The sequence below is a fragment of the Pleurodeles waltl genome, chromosome 10 (genome assembly GCF_031143425.1).
Source record: "Pleurodeles waltl isolate 20211129_DDA chromosome 10, aPleWal1.hap1.20221129, whole genome shotgun sequence".
NCBI classification, from domain to species: domain Eukaryota; kingdom Metazoa; phylum Chordata; class Amphibia; order Caudata; family Salamandridae; genus Pleurodeles; species Pleurodeles waltl.
Window position 1 is genome coordinate 80,846,814 of NC_090449.1, and position 22,173 is coordinate 80,868,986.

Genomic DNA, 22,173 nt, shown 5'->3' on the forward strand with positions numbered 1-22,173 from the left:
AGCCACCCACTCAGGTTTAACAGTTGCCTGACTAGCCAGGACTTCTTGTGGGTCAGGTTGGACTTTATCAGGGCCATTTTTGGAGTTCTCCCCTACTGGAGCAGAATCTCCTTGGCTTGCTGTAACCTTGGCTAAAGGTTGTCCACCCCTCCTACTCTGTTTTCTTTTCTTCTTTTTCTGGGGCCTGCTTGTATTTACTGCAGAGGCAGGACTTCCAGAATCCTTGGGAGAGGACTGGCACTGGAACAGTTCCTCTCTTGGGCTCTGACTAACCTCTGGGTAGTCATTTCCAAGGAGACAATCAAGGGGGAGGTCTGTACTGACTACTACCCTTCTCCAGCTAAGAGTGCCACCCACTTCTATGGGCACTAAAGCCACAGGCCTCTTAGTGACCCTGTCTAGGCTAACTCTTACCCTGGCAGTCTCACCTGGGATGTACTAGTTTGAGAGCACCAGCCTGTCATGCACAATAGTGTGACTGGCACAAGTGTCTCTCAGGGCAGTGGTTGGGATTCCATTCACCAGTAGGTGGTGGAAGTGTCTACTTCCCTCTGGAATCTCCAACTCACCTGTTGGGCCCTGTTTCCAGTTGAAGGCTAGGAAGACCTCCTCATCTGAGGGGTCATCTCCCATGGCTACACTGGTTACCCCAGGAATTTTGTTCTGGGGTTTGTTTTTGGGACAAGAAGTGTCCTTGGTGTGGTGCCCAGACTGTTTACAGTTGTGGCACCATGCCTTAGTGGCATCCCAGTTCTTACCCTGGTACCCGCCTTTGTTTTGGGTTGTGTCTTGGGGCCCATCCACCTGTTCTGGTTTTTGGGGGCCTACAGAGGACTCTTTTTCTTTGTTTCTAGTGTTACCCACTTTCTCCTGGGGAGTTTTTGTAACCCCTTTCTTTTGGTCACCCCCAGTGGAAGTTTTGGTTACCCTAGTCTTGACCCAGTGGTCTGCCTTCTTTCCCAATTCTTGGGGAGAAATTGGACCTAGGTCTACCAGATACTGATGCAACTTTTCATTGAAGCAGTTACTTAAAATGTGTTCTTTCATAAACAAATTATAAAGCCCAACATAGTCACACACTTCATTTCCAGTTAACCAACCATCTAGTGTTTTTACTGAGTAGTCTACAAAATCAACCCAGGTCTGGCTCGAGGATTTTTGAGCCCCCCTGAACCTAATTCTATACTCCTCAGTGGAGAATCCAAAGCCCTCAATCAGGGTACCCTTCATGAGGTCATAAGATTCTGCATCTTTTCCAGAGAGTGTGAGGAGTCTATCCCTACACTTTCCAGTGAACATTTCCCAAAGGAGAGCACCCCAGTGAGATCTGTTCACTTTTCTGGTTACACAAGCCCTCTCAAAAGCTGTGAACCATTTGGTGATGTCATCACCATCTTCATATTTTGTTACAATCCCTTTGGGGATTTTTAGGATGTCAGGAGAATCTCTGACCCGATTTAAGTTGCTGCCACCATTGATGGGACCTAGGCCCATCTCTTTTCTTTCCCTTTCTATGGCTAGGAGCTGCTTTTCCAAAGCCAATCTTTTGACCATCCTGGCTAACAGGGGGTCATCCTCACTGAGAGCATCCTCAGTGATTTCAGAAATGCTGGACCCTCCTGTGAGGGAAGCAACATTTCTGACTATCATTTTTGGAGACAGGGCTTGAGAGGCCCTGGTCTCCCTATTTAGGACTGGAAGGGGGGAATTGCCCTCCAAGTCACTAATTTCTTCCTCTGTGAAGTCATCCTCAGAGGGGTTGGCTTTTTCAAACTCTGCCAACAGCTCCTGGAGCTGAATTTTGGTAGGTCTGGAGCCAATGGTTATTTTCTTTATATTACAGAGAGACCTTAGCTCCCTCATCTTAAGATGGAGGTAAGGTGTGGTGTCGAGTTCCACCACATTCATCTCTGTATCAGACATTATTTTGCTAAAAGTTGGAAGACTTTTTAAAGAATCTAAAACTGTTTCTAGAATCTAATTTCAAACCTTTTAACAAACTTTTAAACTCTAAAAGACAATGCTAAACAGGGACTTAACACACAAGGCCCTAGCAGGACTTTTAAGAATTTAGAAAAATTTCAAATTGCAAAAATGAATTTCTAATGACAATTTTGGAATTTGTCGTGTGATCAGGTATTGGCTGAGTAGTCCAGCAAATGCAAAGTCTTGTACCCCACCGCTGATCCACCAATGTAGGAAGTTGGCTCTGTATGTGCTATTTCAAAGTAAGGAATAGCATGCACAGAGTCCAAGGGTTCCCCTTAGAGGTAAAATAGTGGTAAAAATAGATAATACTAATGCTCTATTTTGTGGTAGTGTGGTCGAGCAGTAGGCTTATCCAAGGAGTAGTGTTAAGCATTTGTTGTACATACACATAGACAATAAATGAGGCACACACACTCAGAGACAAATCCAGCCAATAGGTTTTTGTATAGAAAAATATCTTTTCTTAGTTTATGTTAAGAACCACAGGTTCAAATTCTACATGTAATATCTCATTCGAAAGGTATTGCAGGTAAGTACTTTAGGAACTTTAAATCATAAAAATTGCATGTATACTTTTCAAGTTATTGACAAATAGCTGTTTTAAAAGTGGACACAGTGCAATTTTCACAGTTCCTGGGGAGGTAAGTTTTTGTTAATTTTACCAGGTAAGTAAGACACTTACAGGGTTCAGTTCTTGGTCCAAGGTAGCCCACCGTTGGGGGTTCAGAGCAACCCCAAAGTCAAGACACCAGCAGCTCAGGGCCGGTCAGGTGCAGAGTTCAAAGTGGTGCCCAAAACACATAGGCTAGAATGGAGAGAAGGGGGTGCCCCGGTTCCGGTCTGCTTGCAGGTAAGTACCCGCGTCTTCGGAGGGCAGACCAGGGGGGTTTTGTAGGGCACCGGGGGGGACACAAGTCCACACAGAAATTTCACCCTCAGCAGCGCGGGGGCGGCCGGGTGCAGTGTAGGAACAGGCGTCGGGTTCGCGATGTTAGTCTATGAGAGATCTCGGGATCTCTTCAGCGCTGCAGGCAGGCAAGGGGGGGGATTCCTCGGGGAAACCTCCACTTGGGCGAGGGAGAGGGACTCCTGGGGGTCACTCCTCCAGTGAAAGTCCGGTCCTTCAGGTCCTGGGGGCTGCGGGTGCAGGGTCTCTCCCAGGCGTCGGGACTTTAGGTTCAAAGAGTCGCGGTCAGGGGAAGCCTCGGGATTCCCTCTGCAGGCGGCGCTGTGGGGGCTCAGGGGGGACAGGTTTTGGTACTCACAGTATCAGAGTAGTCCTGGGGTCCCTCCTGAGGTGTTGGATCGCCACCAGCCGAGTCGGGGTCGCCGGGTGCAGTGTTGCAAGTCTCACGCTTCTTGCGGGGAGCTTGCAGGGTTCTTTAAAGCTGCTGGAAACAAAGTTGCAGCTTTTCTTGGAGCAGGTCCGCTGTCCTCGGGAGTTTCTTGTCTTTTCGAAGCAGGGGCAGTCCTCAGAGGATGTCGAGGTCGCTGGTCCCTTTGGAAGGCGTCGCTGGAGCAGGATCTTTGGAAGGCAGGAGACAGGCCGGTGAGTTTCTGGAGCCAAGGCAGTTGTCGTCTTCTGGTCTTCCGCTGCAGGGGTTTTCAGCTAGGCAGTCCTTCTTCTTGTAGTTGCAGGAATCTAATTTTCTAGGGTTCAGGGTAGCCCTTAAATACTAAATTTAAGGGCGTGTTTAGGTCTGGGGGGTTAGTAGCCAATGGCTACTAGCCCTGAGGGTGGGTACACCCTCTTTGTGCCTCCTCCCAAGGGGAGGGGGTCACAATCCTAACCCTATTGGGGGAATCCTCCATCTGCAAGATGGAGGATTTCTAAAAGTTAGAGTCACTTCAGCTCAGGACACCTTAGGGGCTGTCCTGACTGGCCAGTGACTCCTCCTTGTTGCTTTCTTTGTTCCCTCCAGCCTTGCCGCCAAAAGTGGGGGCCGTGGCCGGAGGGGGCGGGCAACTCCACTAAGCTGGAGTGCCCTGCTGGGCTGTGACAAAGGGGTGAGCCTTTGAGGCTCACCGCCAGGTGTCACAGCTCCTGCCTGGGGGAGGTGTTAGCATCTCCACCCAGTGCAGGCTTTGTTACTGGCCTCAGAGTGACAAAGGCACTCTCCCCATGGGGCCAGCAACATGTCTCTGGTGTGGCAGGCTGCTGGAACTAGTCAGCCTACACAGACAGTCGGTTAAGTTTCAGGGGGCACCTCTAAGGTGCCCTCTGGGGTGTATTTTGCAATAAAATGTACACTGGCATCAGTGTGCATTTATTGTGCTGAGAAGTTTGATACCAAACTTCCCAGTTTTCAGTGTAGCCATTATGGTGCTGTGGAGTTCGTGTTTGACAGACTCCCAGACCATATACTCTTATGGCTACCCTGCACTTACAATGTCTAAGGTTTTGTTTAGACACTGTAGGGGTACAGTGTTCATGCACTGGTACCCTCACCTATGGTATAGTGCACCCTGCCTTAGGGCTGTAAGGCCTGCTAGAGGGGTGTCTTACCTATACTGCATAGGCAGTGAGAGGCTGGCATGGCACCCTGAGGGGAGTGCCATGTCGACTTACTCATTTTGTTCTCACCAGCACACACAGGCTTGTAAGCAGTGTGTCTGTGCTGAGTGAGGGGTCTCTAGGGTGGCATAATACATGCTACAGCCCTTAGAGACCTTCCCTGGCATCAGGGCCCTTGGTACCAGAGGTACCAGTTACAAGGGACTTATCTGGATGCCAGGGTGTGCCAATTGTGGAAACAATGGTACATTTTAGGTGAAGGAACACTGGTGCTGGGGCCTGGTTAGCAGGGTCCCAGCACACTTCTCAGTCAAGTCAGCATCAGTATCAGGCAAAAAGTGGGGGGTAACTGCAACAGGGAGACATTTCTTTACACATATATCATCACCTTTTGTGAAGACCTAGCAGATGTAGGTGTAACCATGTTCAATTCTAAAATTACTTTTATGAAGAATAATAGCTTTGTGAATTGAGCACACCATGTCAAACATTATCCTAGTAAACTGGAGCTTCTGGCCTCTATTAATTTATGACCATGCCAGGCTGAAGAAGGGAAGTTTATTCAAAACAGAGCAAGTATGTTACTACTGAATAGAAGAACGCTTTCTAGTAATGCCAGAAATGTTCCCATGCTCTGCATGGAAAACATAGGGCTTGACTTAGAACTTGGTGAACGTGTTACTCCGTCACAACAGTGATGGATATCCCGCCCGCCGAAATCTAAATCCAATAGAAGATAATGAGATTTAGATTTCAGCAGACAAGATATCCATCACCATTGTGGACGGAGTAACCCATCCGCCGAGTTCTACATCAGGCCCATACCCGGTAATTTGATTGCCAGTCATTTTGCCTTTTCCGCAGCATAAAGAGTAAATTTCAAACAGGAGTTTTCAGGATCCAGATCCATGTCAAATTTTCAGGATTTGCACATAAGATCCATTTACATACAATAAATCTAGATGATAATTATTTACAGTGGTTGTCGATCTTTTCTAGCATATATCTGTCCAGCTGGACCTACAGGACATACGATTGATAACCATGCTTTGGTTTGAAAGAGCAGACAAGGAGTGAATGGAAAACTGAGCTAGAAGCATAGAAAGAGAGAGAAAGGGGAGGAAATGGAAAAGAAAGAGAGAAGTAAAGGAGACAAACAATTGAACAAAAAGTGGGTTGTGAATGAACAACTTTTAATTATTGAGATGGATTTGTGATGGGCATCATACGGACAGAGTAATTGATGGTTTACTTACCCCTCTGAAGTTGCTCTTTAAGCTGATGAAAATATCCACTGTGAACTCACTAGAAAAGGTTCCAAAATACATAGTCAACCACTCCCTGTCGTTAGTGGCAACAGAAGCACATGCGTTGCCTGTGGAGACAATGAGAGAAACCAAAATTAAATGGTGCAATCTTTGTGCAATGGTGTGTGTTTGTTTTGGGGATAGATAGGTAATGTTAGTATTCCCAGTTGTAGTGTATTTTAAATTTAGTTGAGTTTATTATTTCAAATTTTAATTAATAATGTCATAAAACCAGAATGAAACATATAGTGTATCCCACCAAACAGCTATACCCAAATTAAAACAATTTCAACTGACCCAGTTAGTAGCTCAGTAGTCCAGTCCACAACTATATAAGGTGTAAGTACCATTACCTGTTGATATAATGTTTTACTTCAGATGGCTAAGCTACCATCTTCAATCTTTGTACTGTAGGACTGGCACAGGAGGTGTAGGAAGCTGGCCCTCTATGTAGTGTACAAAGTGTTGTACACGGTGCACAGAGTCCAGCCAACCACACGTTGGTTTACAGAGGTAAAAACTTGACCACCTAATGCTCTAATTTTTATGGTAGCTTGGTCAAGCATTTAGGCTAATACTGGATAAGTGCAAAGGATTTGTTCTAGTCACAATATCAATAAAGCAAGACACACACTCAAAAGAATAACTCAAGACCACTTTACAAAAATACTTCAGATTTGTATACATTTTTTAAAACCAAGATCAGGTGAGTATTTTATTAAGTTATGAGTTTCCAAAGTTTAGAAAATGTCCCAGTTCTGTGCGTAACTACGCACCATAGGAATCAATGGAAGAAAACTTTTAAAAAGCACATAAAATCAGGCAATGCGTTTACCAATATCTTCTCTCGGCTGTAGGTTGAGGTTGACGGTGGGCCCTATGGACCAGCTGGAGAAGTTCAGATGGTTCCTCTTTTCTGCAGGAGCAGCTGCAAGAAGTCTTTGGAGCTGGCACAGGACCACTGCGGAGGACCACTTGGAAAAGCACTGCACAGGAGGTAGGTCACTTTGAGGGTCACCTGCAGGTCAGCAGGGCCACTCTGGTGGGTGGCTCTGGTGTTTTCTGAAGTTCCTTGACTGGGGCTTCCCCATGGACCTTTTGGAGTCTGGAGTGGACTGTCCTTCTGGGTGACCGACGTTGGGGTTCCAGTACCCCTGGCTATTGTACGGTTCAGCCACCAGAGGTCACAGTGCCACCAACTTGGCACGTTTGCAGGGTTTGTCTTCCGGGTCCATCAGGTGAAATTTGGTCTGGCTGCAGTGTCTAGTTTCTTGGTCAGCAGCCAGTCAGTAAGCTTGACTTCACTGGCCTATGGATCTTTGATACAAAAGAGTGATTCTTTCACTCTTGATTTAGATCTTCAGCAATTTTGAGAAGAGTGGAGTTCCCTGAGGGTTTTTACAGTCCGTTTGATGTCCGAGCAACCCCTCTGTGGTAACTGTTGAGTCCTGGGTGCAGCAGGCAGGTTTTGGTGCCTTTTTCTTGGTGCAGAAGGACTTCAGTTCTCGAGCCTTGGGTCTTCTTTGCTGCTGGCCTTCTTGTGTCCTTGGAATCTGATCTGCAGAGCTAGGGGGGCCCACTAAATACTGTATTCAGTTGGCGATTAGGGAAGTACCTAGTAGGGTCCAGTGGGTCATCTATCTTAGGGTGGCTACACCCACTGAATGACTACATCCTGTGGGAAGAGGTCACTTCTCTACCCCTGATTGGCTAATTTACTACAATGCAAGATAGAGGAAAATAAAATGGAGGGGTCTCCTTTCATGCAACACCTTTCGGGGGTGGCCATTCCACCTGTCCTTTGTGCATTTACCTGCCGTTGCTCCTGCCAAAAGTGGGGATTTGCAACAGGGGCAGCCATCTGTTGCTAGCAGCAGGCCTGGGGGGTAGAGTTTCAAAGGTGGTAAGCCCTTTGAAGCACACTAGCAGGGCAGTGCACATTTGTGAGGAAGGAGGTGTAACACCTCCACCCAGGAAGGGCTTGTTCCTGGACCAAGAGAACAAGGGCTCTCACACCAAGGGTTTCAGAATCTTGCCTGGCGGTGGCAGGCTGGTTGTTACTGCCCAGCAACCGTGCCAGGGTTAGTGAGCTCTGCAGGGTTCACCTCTAAGGTGGCCCTTGGTTACATTTTGCAATACATCCAACACTGGTACCAGTTTGGATTTATCATACTGAGTTGTTTGATACCAAACAACCTGTGGTTGAGAGTAGCCATCATGTAACTGTGAAACTCGTACTGACCAGTGTCCAGCACATGCATGTAAAATGACTGTTCTGTTCACCTACTATGTCCCAGGTTTGGCAAGGACACAGTAGGGGCATATTGCTCATGCACCTATGCCCACACATACAGTACAGTGCACCCTGCCTTCGGGCTGGAGGGCCTGCCAGAGGGGTGACTTACCTATATTGCATGCAGTGTATAGTGGACAGGGCACCCATGCTGTGTGCCATGCCGAGTTTACGTTATAGGATTGTGCCAGGACACTTAGCCTGCAGTGGCAGTGGTGGGTACATCTTGATGTGTGGTCCCGGAGGGTGGACCAATCTGTGCTGCTGCCCTCAGCGGCCTACCCTTAGTACCACTGGCCTGGGTACCACAGTACCATTTACTAGGAACATATAGTGGCAGTTAAAGGTGTTGTCAACTGTATCAATATTTTTGCAATTTTAGGGAAAGAACACAGGCAATGGGGATCTGGTTAGCAGGGTCCTAGTGCACTCCATTACAAGTTTCATCGAGAAACCAGGCAAAAAGTTTGGGGGTTCTGCAACAGGGTGCCCATTTCCCACAGGAAGAAATATGAAATGGATGAGGGAAAGGGAAAAATATATGCAAAAAATGGGGCACAAGCTGAGGCAATCAGGAAAGCTGAAGTAATGAGTGCCACAATTAAATTTACTTTCTACAATATCAATCACCTAGAAATCCTTCTAACCTCCCAAAATGGCCCTATGTATCTATATGAAGTATAAAGCTGCAATGCCTATCTTCATATCTCATTTACAACAAATACTGTGCCACACTACACCTCTTCATGCAGATGAATTCCTAAATATAAATAGGAATGATTGTGCCACCTCTACGTGGGCAAAAACATTTAATTTCCGGAACCTCTCCACTCTACTCCATACTGAATACCATAAACAGACAAAGACACCCAAAGCTAACAGTCCTGTCTAACCACATGAAGCTCCTTTCACTTGGTATGTGCCACCAAACTGAGATCCAGAAACAGGAGGAACGCCTTTTCTTTCTCAACGGCTTGTCTTTGAATGGAATCATTCAATTTGGGACTTGTAAGTGCTGCTCTAATAGTAACACCCACATTTCACCTCCTAGGGGGTGAGTATGCTTTACAGAAGGGAACCTGTATGGCATCTTAGCTAGGTTACCTCCAGGGTGCCTGGGTGTGAGGATGCTGAGGAAAGCATGTTTTCATGGCTTCTGGCATGAACATGTCAGGTGGCACCATGATGAAGCCTAACATTCTGCCCTTCTGTCCATTGACAACAGGTCGGACACTCAACCCAAAAGGCAGACTCTGATCTTACCTCCCACTCAACAAAACCCACCAGCCACCTGAGCTGCATCATCTAGGCAGACATCCTCTACATGCCGGATCATACTGCTTCAGAAATCTCAATTTTTCACAGCATTTTTAGGCTTGGGTGAACAATGCCATTATCCCTTTTGCACCTGTGCCAAGCTAGAGGCATCCATCTCATTCCCACTTCCTTTTTCTCTCATTGATGGTGCTGAAAAATATTTGTTCCCTCCTTGTGTGCTTGTCTGGCGTAGCACAGTGCTCATAAGATCTTCAAACCATTAAAAGATTGCTGGATTTAATGTCAATCTGCTTGACACGTGCTGCTCCACCCGGGGAGTATCTCATCACACATCCCGGTCAACAGCCTCAAAGTAGACCACGGTTATCAGAAATTGTATCATCTTCTGTTAAGCTACTGCCTTCCTGCAACCTCAGGGTCTAGCTGGAACCCTTCCTGCCTTCGGTGCACATCTGCTCCATGGTAAAATGCTGCCTCTATTTATAAATGTACTGGTTAAAAGGGTTGTTGTGACTACTTCTAAGATAATGATTCAAGGGGTAAATAAAATGGTGTATGAGGGTGGTGAGTGAAAACTTCAATGGGCACGCAATTTTGAACTGAGTTCTGAATTGAAAAGGGAGGATCTCATTTTCCAGTGTGCAAAAACTAAATATACTGAATGTATACAACCCCTGGACATGTATGTAATACTAGATGCAAAATATTAGGTGGTTTGAAGATTATGACTAGTACAGGCATTGTTGGTGGGTATTATTCAGAGGTATATTTAGGATGTGTGTTGTTTGGCTAACCATTTCATGCATCCGCCAATGGGAGGGTGGCATGGACTAAGCCCTGGGGAGGTCAGGTTAGTTATACTTGCTGATCCTACACCACTCTGTGATGAGTAGGAAAATGATGGTGTGCGGCTTCACTAATTGACAGTCGCCCTAGGCACATCTGGGCTTATATCTAAAGCAACTATGGCTGACTCTGTCAGTGGCGTTCTCCCTCATATTCAGGTGCAGGATCCTCACAGGCTTTCCTGGATAAGTTATGTCACTGCATTGGGAGCTTTGAGCTCATCAGCCTGGCAAATCTTTGCTGCATGGCTCTCAAGCTTTTGTCGATGTTGAACACTGGGCTGCCCAACCTTGACATGATGATTGTCTGTCAGGGTGACCTTCACCCAGTCTTTGCCACTGTTTTCTGTCTATATGGCCTATTCTGCACTGGAAAACAAGGGGGCTAGAGGTCAGAGACCTGACATCCACACTAGTGAGCCAGCAATTCATTAAGGGATTCTGCCTGGATGAGCACTCTTATCTTCCTACAACTCTAAACATGGCCAGTACTTGTGGCAGAGGGGAAGAGATTGCTGCTGCACTGCTCTTCCCACTGCTGTAGCTGCTGTGCACATGTATTTAAAATGTTTACACTGCTCCTGCAGATACTTTGCTCGTTCAGTATAAGGGAAGCCTACTTTGCAGCAGATACATTTTCCAAGCATGTTTTGTGTAAATCTTGCACTGCTGCTGCCAATGCTGTATCTGTCCAAGTACACTAGGGTAGCTTCTACTGCTGAAGACCAGGTTACACCTGATCTCTCTGCTATGGAAATGACAAAAAAGATGGGCGTTGTCAGTGCTAGTTTTTACCTGTATTTGACTTCTGCATGGTAAGAACTGCCACAATGAAGTCCCAAATGGCCTCTGGGTGGTCATACATCACAGGCGCTTGGCTGAGAACGTGTACTCTGCGGAAATCCATAAAAAAGAAACAGGGGATTAGAACTACTCTAGTCTCTCATTTTGTTGCTTAGAGAATACAATCACTGTACACTCTTTCATGTCTCAGGTGTGTTTAAAGTTACTAGGCCAGTACGGGGAGGGTTGGAGAGACCCACTGAAATGTATAATCTTTTCATGGTACGGCTCTAATTGGGCAGAGGTTAGTTTTATTTCATATTCATTTATGCTGTCGCAAACACAAATCCATACACACTGGTTGTTTTGTTGTAGTTAGTGCAAGGGGGTAATGCAGTCTCTTGGAGCACAGGGGTGCCCCCAAAACTTTAGGCCTGCGCAAACCCTTAGGATTCATTGAGCCCAAGGCTCAATAAAATCTATGAGGTATGAAATACTCAGGGGCCCTTAACATTCTTTTTGGGGGACACATCATTCAAAACATTCATGTTCTTACACACATAGACACACATGCATACTAAATATGGAAACCAAAACTACAAGAAAAAACATCTATGTAACTACAAAACACCCATCTAACTCCTTATCAGCCCTGCGCTCTGTTTTAATTGACTTGCACTGGTAAAAGGCAAATCTCCACTCGACTCATGACCCGGATCACCTGCACTTTCGAATTTGAGGGCTGCCCAGTCTTGGTTCCACCTCATGCCTCTTTATTCCACCACTCCACACTTCTAGTCCCTTTATCTCACTCTTGCAGGTTCCTTTGCCACTGTTTTCTGTCTATATGGTCCATCCTTTTGCACTCTCTTACTCTTAATAACACTCTGTGTACCCATCACCTGCATTCACCGGCAAAAATCAAACACTGCCTATAACCAATAAACTACCTACACAAAGATGATCCCTTTTTGCTTGCCACCACCTCTATGAACTGACCAAGGATTGCCTTTGTACTTACATGGCTCCAAGACTGCTGCATTGGAGGTCTGTAGGAAGGGATCCCATGACCTTCGCGTTAAGACTAATAATGAGGTAGCTTAGCTTGTTCTGGAACCACTCCGTGTAGTCTCCAGCAGTAAACGTCTGCAGCAGAGGACCAATGCGGCAGAAGATGCCCTCTAAAAGTATTCTCCTGACATCTGCATTTGTCAGCTTGGCCACCGATGACTGAAATTAAAAGAACAATTAAAACAATGTAACTTTTTAGATTAGAAAACAACAATAAATATGAAGGAATCAGTCTCTTTGACATTCTGAATAATGAAAATCCTAGTTGCACAGACTCCCCTATGCGGTAGTCCGCCTCAGAGGCTTGGTGGGTGCAGCTAATGCTGTGATGATCCCAGAATTCGTATCTACCCAGCTCAGGCTTGATTATAGCAAGGATCGTGACTGGGGGCTATGGGGTCATGGTAGAGGTACGTGCCAGTGGGAATTGATTCAGGTCCTGATCATAGTTGCACAAACAAACATGAATCTGGGCCTGCAGTCATCATTTTGTCAATGATAATAGGTCTGAGGTGGCTGTCCTTCACTGAAGAAGAGGGAACAACATAAGGGGTGAAAAATACCCTAACTTTGTACTCAGCCTGTCAACTCACCCTGAGATGTATGTAAACTTTGGTATATGCTTGTGCAATGGTAAACCTAGGGCAGGACAATAGGAAATTAAGTTTATTTTATATAGAGCGTTTCTGGGCATTAAAGAAAAATAGTAGGTGTTTGAGCACATCACAATCAAACACCAGAACTGCACTTGTAAAATACTGATTTAGATATTAAACCAAATAGGGATTTGATATCTAAAAAAATGCATAGGTAATACTGTTAGATTTTGTGTATTTCCGAGAAGGACCAATACTCATTCTACACAGGGCAATAGTGTGAGGGTTTTGAGAGTGTGAGGAGGGGTGGTGGAAGTAAGGATAGTGGAAAATGTCTCCCCAAAACATAAAAAGTCTACTTATAATATGTTGACAAGACATAAACTGGATCCCAGATTCACCTGAATGGCAACTATCAGTGTTTAATTTGCTGGCGGTCCAACATTTGCCTAGTTTTAATTTCAACTCATGCCTCTTTCTTCAATCACCAGAATCTCCTTTTCTTCACCTCTCATCTCATTCTTATTGGTTCTTTTTCACCCCTGCTTTCACCTTTTCAGTTTATTCTTTTTTCCTTCGTTCTCCCTTTGCTGCCTCTTTCTCTCTTTTAGTTCAAAGACAGATGATGAAAAATAAGTTCCAGTCTCAGAAGAGATCACCAGTGGGCCCCACTGGCAACCACCGGCTAAAATTAAGCACTGATCACTTAGTGCAGAACGTGTAAAGTGGAGCAATTTATTAGTACCTGACCCAGCCCTGAAGTCATCTTCTAAACTATTCAACATACCTTGACAATTTTCCACGAACGATCCACCTGTAGCAGCCTCGTTGTTACAGACAATAACACTCCCTGGTGAGTACAAATCCTCACCTTTAAACCACAAAAAATCAGATTGCTGGCAGTGTATATCACGTGACAAACTCTTTTAACTCGTAGGTAAAAAATGAGCACAAGACAAAACTCTTGTTTTTGAGTGTGATATCTTACCCAACCTTGGTGGTAGTAATTTTGGCTGCAATTAAAATGGTACCAATGAGGTTAAGGGGATAAAGCCCCCCTGGTGTATTCTGATTTGCGCTGAGAAACACAGGAACTGCTCCTTACCTGATGTAAACGGGCATTGAATTCATCCAGGAAAGCGCCAAAGCTGGTGGGGGCCACAGCTTCGATGACTTTGCTGGCTGCAGCGGGGTTCTGCGAGTCCGATGCCAGATACTGGGCAAGCTGTTGTGGGGTCATTTCATTCACGGCTGACAACTAAACAGCAACAACAAAAAACAGGGTAAATATCTTTATGTTCTGAGCAATTGCTAAATCTGTCCACATTTTAAAAGAGACAGGCAACATATATGTGTGCTAGGCCTGGTAGCTCATTAAACACATGTGGGGATGGTGAGAGTGAATTGTACACACTGAATTCCACATTCATTCAAGAAATATGATTCTGTTTATCCACTTACTTATTGGACAGGGTAGGGTTGGGGAAAGGGTATGGCCATCAACACAGATGTTCACCTTCAATTTCCTCTCTTTAAACTTGTCTTTTAAAAAGCTTGGGTACGAGCAAATGGTTGTCAGAATAGCACCTGCTATTTATTAATGTGGTGTCTTGAATACCATTTACACATACAATTATGGCTGAGTAACTGTGAGTAACAGGGGTACTTGCACTAAAGGGTTCTGAGTGACATCAAGTAGACCACAAGAGCCCTCAGATATCAAGAGTCATGGTTTGAAAAAACACCCCTGCTATTCACTTTAAACCCATCTATAATTTTATGGTGTGTGTGGCGTACACAAAACTGTCTGTCACTCCTTCCAGCTGCTATGCAGAGGATTAATGCAAGCGCCATTCACAACATGGCCTCTCCTTCCTGTCCCAAACGGCCTCTTGTCCCCCAGCCCCCCACAACCCTCTGTGATTTCATTCCATCTTCTCTCCTCTCCCAAAACTGTCGTTGCTGCTTCCCAGCTGCATGTACTGACAGGATTTGAGAAGCCTGTAATAGCACCCTGAGATTCCTTTACGACATAGCAGCACTGGGAAACAAACTCTATTACCCAGTGTTGCTACATGACTGAGGTGAACAACTAGACATAGAATCTAGGATTCACACTTGTGGCTTATCAGTAACAGTCATACATAACAAAATCTCGTCTTGGAAGTTAATAGAAACTCTTCAACCAATGAGACAATATTTTTGAAAACAATATTTAGGTCACAAGTTTTATGTCAGGAAATAGTTCTGCAGATTATATTTTGACATACAAGGGTTGACAAATGCCTTACTCTGGCTTTTGTGGTAGAAGTTATTTGTGCTTACGATGTAGGGGCTTTCCTGCCCCTACGAGAGCTTATTTGGCCAAGCCATTGCCAAGGTACCCAATAGCTTTGTTTTAGGGCTTTTTTTGCAATATTGGTATCAGGCATACAACGTCCTTTTGTGACATGTGGAAGTAGCTTTACACTCAATAAGTGGCTAGTTATGAGTGGAATCTAGGCTTAACTTTGTGAACCGGGCCTATCGAGTCCAGTGTTACTAGTAACCTTGATAGTATTTGCCTGACAGATTTGACCCTGATAACAAAAACATGTTTACATGGAGTGAAGGCATATGATGTAACTGTATGCAATACTTCTTGACACAACATGCCAACATTGGTCTAAGAGCAAGAAATGGTCAGACTCTCTTCTTTTCTGAGTTGCAGAAGAAGTCAGGGTCTGAAAGATAAGTTCATTACCTTTGTAAGAGGCTGTTAATAATCAATATATGCATTGATATTGAACCCAGGATGCAATGCATTATGAATGCACTTTTGTCAGTATTCTGGCACATGTGCCCTTGTTTATTAGTAAAGGGTACACAACTACCAGATAGATCCCCACTCTGCTTGATCATGAGTGGATTTTTCAGGGTGTTGAAACACTAAACCCAATTTTCCCAGGTGGTAATTCTTTCCAGAAATGTTACATGAGATGTTGGCTGCAATAGCAGCCAAGCCTCATCCCCAAACTCACAAAGAATTCCTAACATGAAATGCAAAACATGATGTTGTTGAAGTCCACCGATGCAGAACCATTTATATGTGTCAATACATTAGATTTGCATACTGCAATACTGTAAAAGCAGCAAGTGGACTCTTCAAGGGTTACTCCATCATTGGAGTAGATTTTGAGTTTTTTGATCTCTCAAAGAAATCTATGAATGGTACCAGGAATTTAAGTACATCGGACAATTCTGGCAATACTCTCAAGTGTAACTTTGCACCTGCTGAATCATAACTATGTGTATAATTTTGCCTTAGTGAATAAGATGCAAATATGCATTATCATTTTCTTATTATGGTCAGACTTGACAGTGCAAATGTCACTAGATACGTGTACCTGGGAGTGCAAAGTGCTTATAAATTAGTCAGTGTATCTACTTCTAAATATTCAGTGATGCTTACAATCAGTCGAAAATATCACATTTAAAAAAAAAACACAATGTACATACAGTGTTGAAAACAGGATTCAGCGTGATGAAATCGTTATAATAGCAGTAGTCACTGAAAGGCCCAAAGTTCATATTGATCCATTGTGCACTGCCATCACTATTTGCAGTGCAAGGGCTTCCTGTAGGAATAAAAAGATAATAAAAATATGTTATATTAACGTGTTCTGAAAATACATCTTAGAATTACCCATCTAAAACCAACCCAAGTCAGGGCAGGCCTGTAAACATAGTGCACTGAAACTCCTGGCACCAGCAACATTTTACCATTTCAAGAGTAATGTGAGCAGTAACAGGCAAAGCTGAAACACATCACCACAAGGTGAACCAGACTCTTGTCTGCGATGGAAACTTCAGATCTCTGTGTAACTTGACCTGGACAGGAAATTATGAATTAACTGTGTAGTCTACCTATCGGTGATGTATTGGAGTGTTCCCTCATGTTTTCCGCTAGACCTGCTGAAATTCACCAGGGAAAAATGCCTTACTTATACTTCTAATTTAGTACAGTGTACAAACTCCCGCCTGTAACCAGAGCCCAAGTGAAACAAACAAAAATCTTGTGCAGGAAACATCATCTGCAGGTGAAGTTGTGCGAAGTTCATAAACTTGGCAACTTAACAGAGTGCCAAAGTTTTGAACATTTGAACAACATGTTGCCAACAGAAATGTATTAGTGTACATGATGCTGGATTGAACCCTGTTTTTTGGCTTACTACCAGATTATCGAATTTTAAGTACCATGCTATCCCATGGTATATGGCTATGGCTCGTGGAATAAGCTTGGTTTTTAGCTCTAAGGGTGCCTCTGGCATGAACATCATCTTGGAAGACCTCACCTGTTTTCTCCTTCTGCCATGCAAGGTGGGATATGACAAAATCGTTCACGTCCTGTTTGCTTGCTGCAGTCATGTGATTGTAACTTTGGCTCAAGGCTGCAATTCTGTTGTCCGATGACCCAGAAAGGGGAAATAATGAGAAAGGTATTGTAAAAAAAAAAAGAAAAAAAGCGAATTTGGTCATTCTATGGAATTAAAATCTGTCCTTGGCACAGCTTAACCAAGTCAAATCAGCAGCACAGAGGAGAAAATAATAAACCACTCCAATTCCTATTACATTTCAAATGCTTGATTTTCTAGTCCTGCACTTTTCTATGTCATGCATCGCATACTTCAAGTTTTTCCAACTATTTTATCATTTTTCCCTTCACCCACCGATACAACTGGAGTAACTGGCGCCCGTTCCCCCAACTTCTGCACCACTTGTAAGTGGACCTCGCAGGAGCACAGATATGTCTGGGAAATGCATCCACACATTGCCATAAATCTCCCTAAGTGACGCCTTCCTAACAACTTCTCTAGCAGATCCCAAGGAAGCCTATCTTACAATGAAATCCAGTGTGTAAATTATTGACAAAAACATAAGTCATATAGTTGCTTTTTTCCAGCTCCTACATCTTAGTAAATGCGCCTTACATAGGAAAAGATTATACATTTTTGCTAGTGTACAACTGTTCTAAGTCTGGACAACTCCATGCAGCCAAAACTGTCCCTGAACTCTATGCAGAAAGAAACTGAAAGCGCTAGGCCATAACTTACATGTTTTGCAAAGATGTGCAATCAATGTTTTCTGGGATCAGGTGCAAGGCTGTGGCATTTATGCTGGGACTCAGGAGAGACAAACCGCCTGAGAACAACTGGCTCCAGTCATTAGGTGTGAAAGCTGCAAACGCCCCATGGACGCCATCCATGATTAGGTGCAGCATTGCATCTCTGACCTGGGTGTTTGTTACAGTTATTCCTTTCTGCAATAATAGAAACATATTGAAATTATTATTTTAGACCTAAGGCCGGTAGCTAATCAGGTTTATGGGAAAGTTACACATTCCAGAGATTGGTACAAAAAAGCATCCCTTTAAATTCCAGTTCAGGTGGAGAGGTGGTTGAGGATGTTCAGTTGAAGCTCATTCCCTCTCTGATGTGCTTCAGTGGTCTAAATGGATCTTTCTAAATACTGTAGAGTTTAGAAGGACATTTGCCTGCTTGTTCTCTGCTCCCAGACGTTTGCCTATCATTGATTTCAAACATTAGCTTTAGCTTCTTTGGCAGCAACAGGTGAGTCAACTCGCAGTCACATCCAAATAAATTCCTATCAAACCAACCAAGTACATAAGACATGTGCATGCCAATTTTCTACAGGGCTCTGTTTTGTAGCTACAGGTTGCTATTATGCCATAGAACGATGACACAATGTTAGTTGGTCATGACATTTTAAAATAGGACCTCCTGTGAAGCTGTTTAAGGGTTCCTAGACTTCTTCACCGATGTGCATTCACCAAAATGCTTGGGGAATTAAAGAGACCTTACATACTCTTTGACCCCTGACATCACAATGTTGACCTGTCTTACTCTTATATCCTCTGTTCCCTCATATTTGCCAGTGACAGATGACGGCAAGGCCAGGAAGAGGAAACTATAGAAAGTAAACAGGTCCCAAAAACCCTGCGACTGCCTTAATGACCCTCCCAAGGCAAGGGTAAGTGAGAGTAATACACTGTAGCAAAGTCAGAGGTAGTACCTAGTACTCATAAGAAAGCACAATATACGGGACATTCTGTTAAGATGAGCATTTGCCATGCAGAAGGCTATGGCGCCATCATGAGTGGGCAGATCCTTAAATCCCGATATGGCAGAGTGAGTTGCTTACCGGATGTAGTTATACCTTCTATTCTGAGCTTTCCTGGGGGAACAGAAGAATAACATGCAAAATGTGTCACTTAGGGGGTGATTCTGACCCCGGGCAGGGTCGGCGGGAGCACCGCCAACAGGCTGGCGGTGCCCCGCAGGGCATTCTGACTGCGGCGGTTTGGCCGCGTCAGAACAGGAAAACCGGCGGTCTCCCGCCGGTTTTCCGCTGCCCTCAGGAATCCTCCATGGCGGCGCAGCATGGGGATTCCGACACCCCATACCGCCATCCTGTTCCTGGCGGTTCGCCCGCCAGGAACAGGATGGCGGTATGGGGTGTCGTGGGGCCCCTGGGGGCACCTGCAGTGCCCATGCCAATGGCATGGGCACTGCAGGGGCCCCCGTAAGAGGGCCCCACTTTGAATTTCACTGTCTGCATTGCAGACAGTGAAATTCGCGACGGGTGCAACTGCACCCGTCGCACCCTCCCCACTCCGCCGGCTCCATTCGGAGCCGGCTTCCTCGTAGGGAGGGGTTTCCCGCTGTGCTGGCGGGCGGCCTTCTGGCGGTCGCCCGCCAGCCCAGTGGGAAAAGGGGAGGGGTGTTGTAATGACCAAACATCTTTGCATTCTGACAAATGTGGTAACAGACCTCACTTCATCTATCAGAATTTATTAGCCCATTTCTGATTTGGTTGTGTGTTTCACATCCTTGCAGAAGAGCACCTTGCCAAACAGTGAAACTAATTTATTTGGCTGTATGTGTAGACATACCTCGGTTTTAAAAACAAGCCAATGGCTGGGTAACAGACGCAAATTATGTTTTTCACTGGTTTACCTCTTGGTGAATGTGTGACTACAGAAGATACCACCTCCATCCTGACCATTAAGCTCTAGTTTGCTAGTGTTAGGGAACAATGATTACCAGAGTTGTCAAGGTAGGATTAACGTTCTGACAACTCTGCACTTCATACTTACTTACTTAGTATAAGTAGAGCTAGGGATCCTCTTTGGCCCCAACAAATGCCCCAGACTAGTATCAGTATGCATGTGGACAAAAACATGTTGGCTTAACATGGATGGGTGGGACATTGGACCTACTTGCCACCCCCTTTTTGGTTTTAGCTTTACCTAAGGTGCCCTCTTTTAAAGGTATTTACCTTAAGGTATTTTTAGTTTGTCTGGATCCCTTCTTGTCCAGTTAGTTTTTATCAAGAACTACCTCTGAATGAGGTTGAGTCTGACATGTTAGTACCATCTTACCAGGGTGGGATGATGTTGACAATGATGAAGCATGCTACAACTAGTGGGTGAGGCCTCCTCATCCAATCTAATTGGCACTCTAGGATTGAGTTATATATTCAGGTGACCGCAAGTGGGTGGTTTTTCAGGACTTTTTTTCCTAATCTAATTAGTAGGGGCCAAAATTGGCCTTATACTGTTTGCCATCACACTTTGATGTGTTTACTATGAAAATAGACAACATCCCTGGAACAAGTACTGGGGAAAGTCAACAGGTCCTACACATGACATTATTGCCTTTGACAGTTCTTGTTTTTTTAATTTTTTTTACTAGATAACAGTTGTGCTTGCACATGTACACACAGCAACCATCTCTGAGGAGTTCTTTTTTGGAAAGTTCTTTTTTGGAAAGTTCTAAAAGGAAGATTAGAAGGAAGGAGAAAGGTTGGAAGAGTGAGCTGGAGTGGCATGTGAAAGGCAGGCATGGAGAGGGTAAGGAAGAGGGATGGAGTCAAATAGAAGGCATGGAAGAGACAGAGGCAGAGTGAGAGTAGTTCAGTGAGAGAGGGCAGCGAGAACTATCCAGTTCACCCACTCATGACAGTGTTGATGAGATTATCTCTTTACATTCAAAACAAAGAACATATGAATTAAGATAATACTTTCAAACTAAATCACACAGTACCTGGCTGGCGATGTTGTGAATAGCTATGCCAAATGATTGAAGGCCACCTATTGACATGGTTCTCAAAGAGTTCATGACCACCGACATGGTACTGTAGTCATTAATGTTGTTACCGGAAAGGCAGAAACCAGCGATCTGTGCAGCATTCAGAGAACTCAAGTGTGACAGCTGCAAAGACAAAAAGCATTGGACACAGTCTTGTGTGAAACAGAAATACCATAAATGTGAAGCAAGCAGGGCACATGGTATGGTTGCAGCATTCAATGTGTGACTACGAGGACTGGGGTCATGGCAGATTATTAGGACCCCCGCTATGTAATTGCATTTAAATTCAATTCTGGCGAAATCAGAAAACTATATTTTCAAGTGTAAAAACATTAAATGTGTGCATATGCTGATTGGATAAACAAATGTGTTAATGCGCCTGATACAATACAAATGCCCAAATTGTGTGGTGTTCACACATCTGGCCACTAAAGGAATTGCACTAGTGTCAGGGGATCTGAGAAATGTTGTTGCTGTAATAATGTGCATGGCCACAATGTGAGCAGTTTATGCTCACATCACTTTAACTCAAGAAATGATGGGAGGATGCATTTTACACAACAATGTAGAGCTAAATGAAGGATTTGCATTTCTAGTAATCATGCACAATTTTGTATAATTTTCCAAACATTTCGCTTAATTATGCGAAAGCTAATTGCACTAGTTTTTCCCACCCCCTAGTCAAGATCCTATATTAACACGTCACCAAAATGGATCACATTTAGATCCTCTATTTATCCCTTAGTGGGCATAGTGCAATTGGGCTAGGTTATTGCAGGTTGTTTGTACCCAATCTAATAATTTGGCCTGTAAATGTGGACTTACATAAACATTCATCTGTTTTGCAAGCGTTTTTGCACCTGGTGCAGGAATTTAATAGGCATGTATGTTTCACAGGGTCGGACTTTCCTGGGCAAACACAGAGGAGAGAGCAATTTTTAAAAGACCTGATACACTTGGCATGGGCAGTGCAGGGGCCCCATGGACAGCCCTGTTGCCCATTTCACTGTCTGCTGTTGCACCCTATGCACCGCAACATTGCCGTCGGCTCAATTATAAGCCAGCGTCAATGTTGTGGGCTGTACCCCGCTGGGCCAGCAGGCGGAAACACCGGTTCTGCCAGCTGACCAAGCAAGGAACTTGTAATAGGGCACACAGGAAGGCAACCACACTGGCGGCTACCTGACCACGTGAGTTTGGCAGGCAGGCTTTTCCGCCTGCCAAACTCCTAATGAGGGGCATGTACTTACAACACTAAGCCAGATTTCAGAGCTAAAAAAAAAAATATCCCTAATCTACCATGGCCTTTGTGGAGATGGCAACAGCTTGTGGTGATTAGGGCCATA

At 44.6% G+C, this 22,173-nt stretch overlaps 1 protein-coding gene across 2 annotated transcripts in view; it reads right to left on the bottom strand.

Moving 5' to 3' along the window:
- The window catches only part of LOC138261133 (uncharacterized), a 170,668-nt gene that overhangs the window by 24,425 nt on the left and 124,070 nt on the right, over positions 1–22,173 (bottom strand). For both annotated transcript variants that reach the window (XM_069209809.1, XM_069209808.1), the window contains 8 exons: positions 20,783–20,950; positions 17,771–17,976; positions 17,012–17,115; positions 16,176–16,294; positions 13,783–13,935; positions 12,032–12,240; positions 11,023–11,120; positions 5,761–5,879 (listed from right to left, as the gene is read on the bottom strand). In XM_069209809.1, coding sequence (XP_069065910.1) covers positions 5,761–5,879; positions 11,023–11,120; positions 12,032–12,240; positions 13,783–13,935; positions 16,176–16,294; positions 17,012–17,115; positions 17,771–17,976; positions 20,783–20,950 — 1,176 coding nt within the window. The remainder of the gene's footprint in view (positions 1–5,760; positions 5,880–11,022; positions 11,121–12,031; positions 12,241–13,782; positions 13,936–16,175; positions 16,295–17,011; positions 17,116–17,770; positions 17,977–20,782; positions 20,951–22,173) is intronic.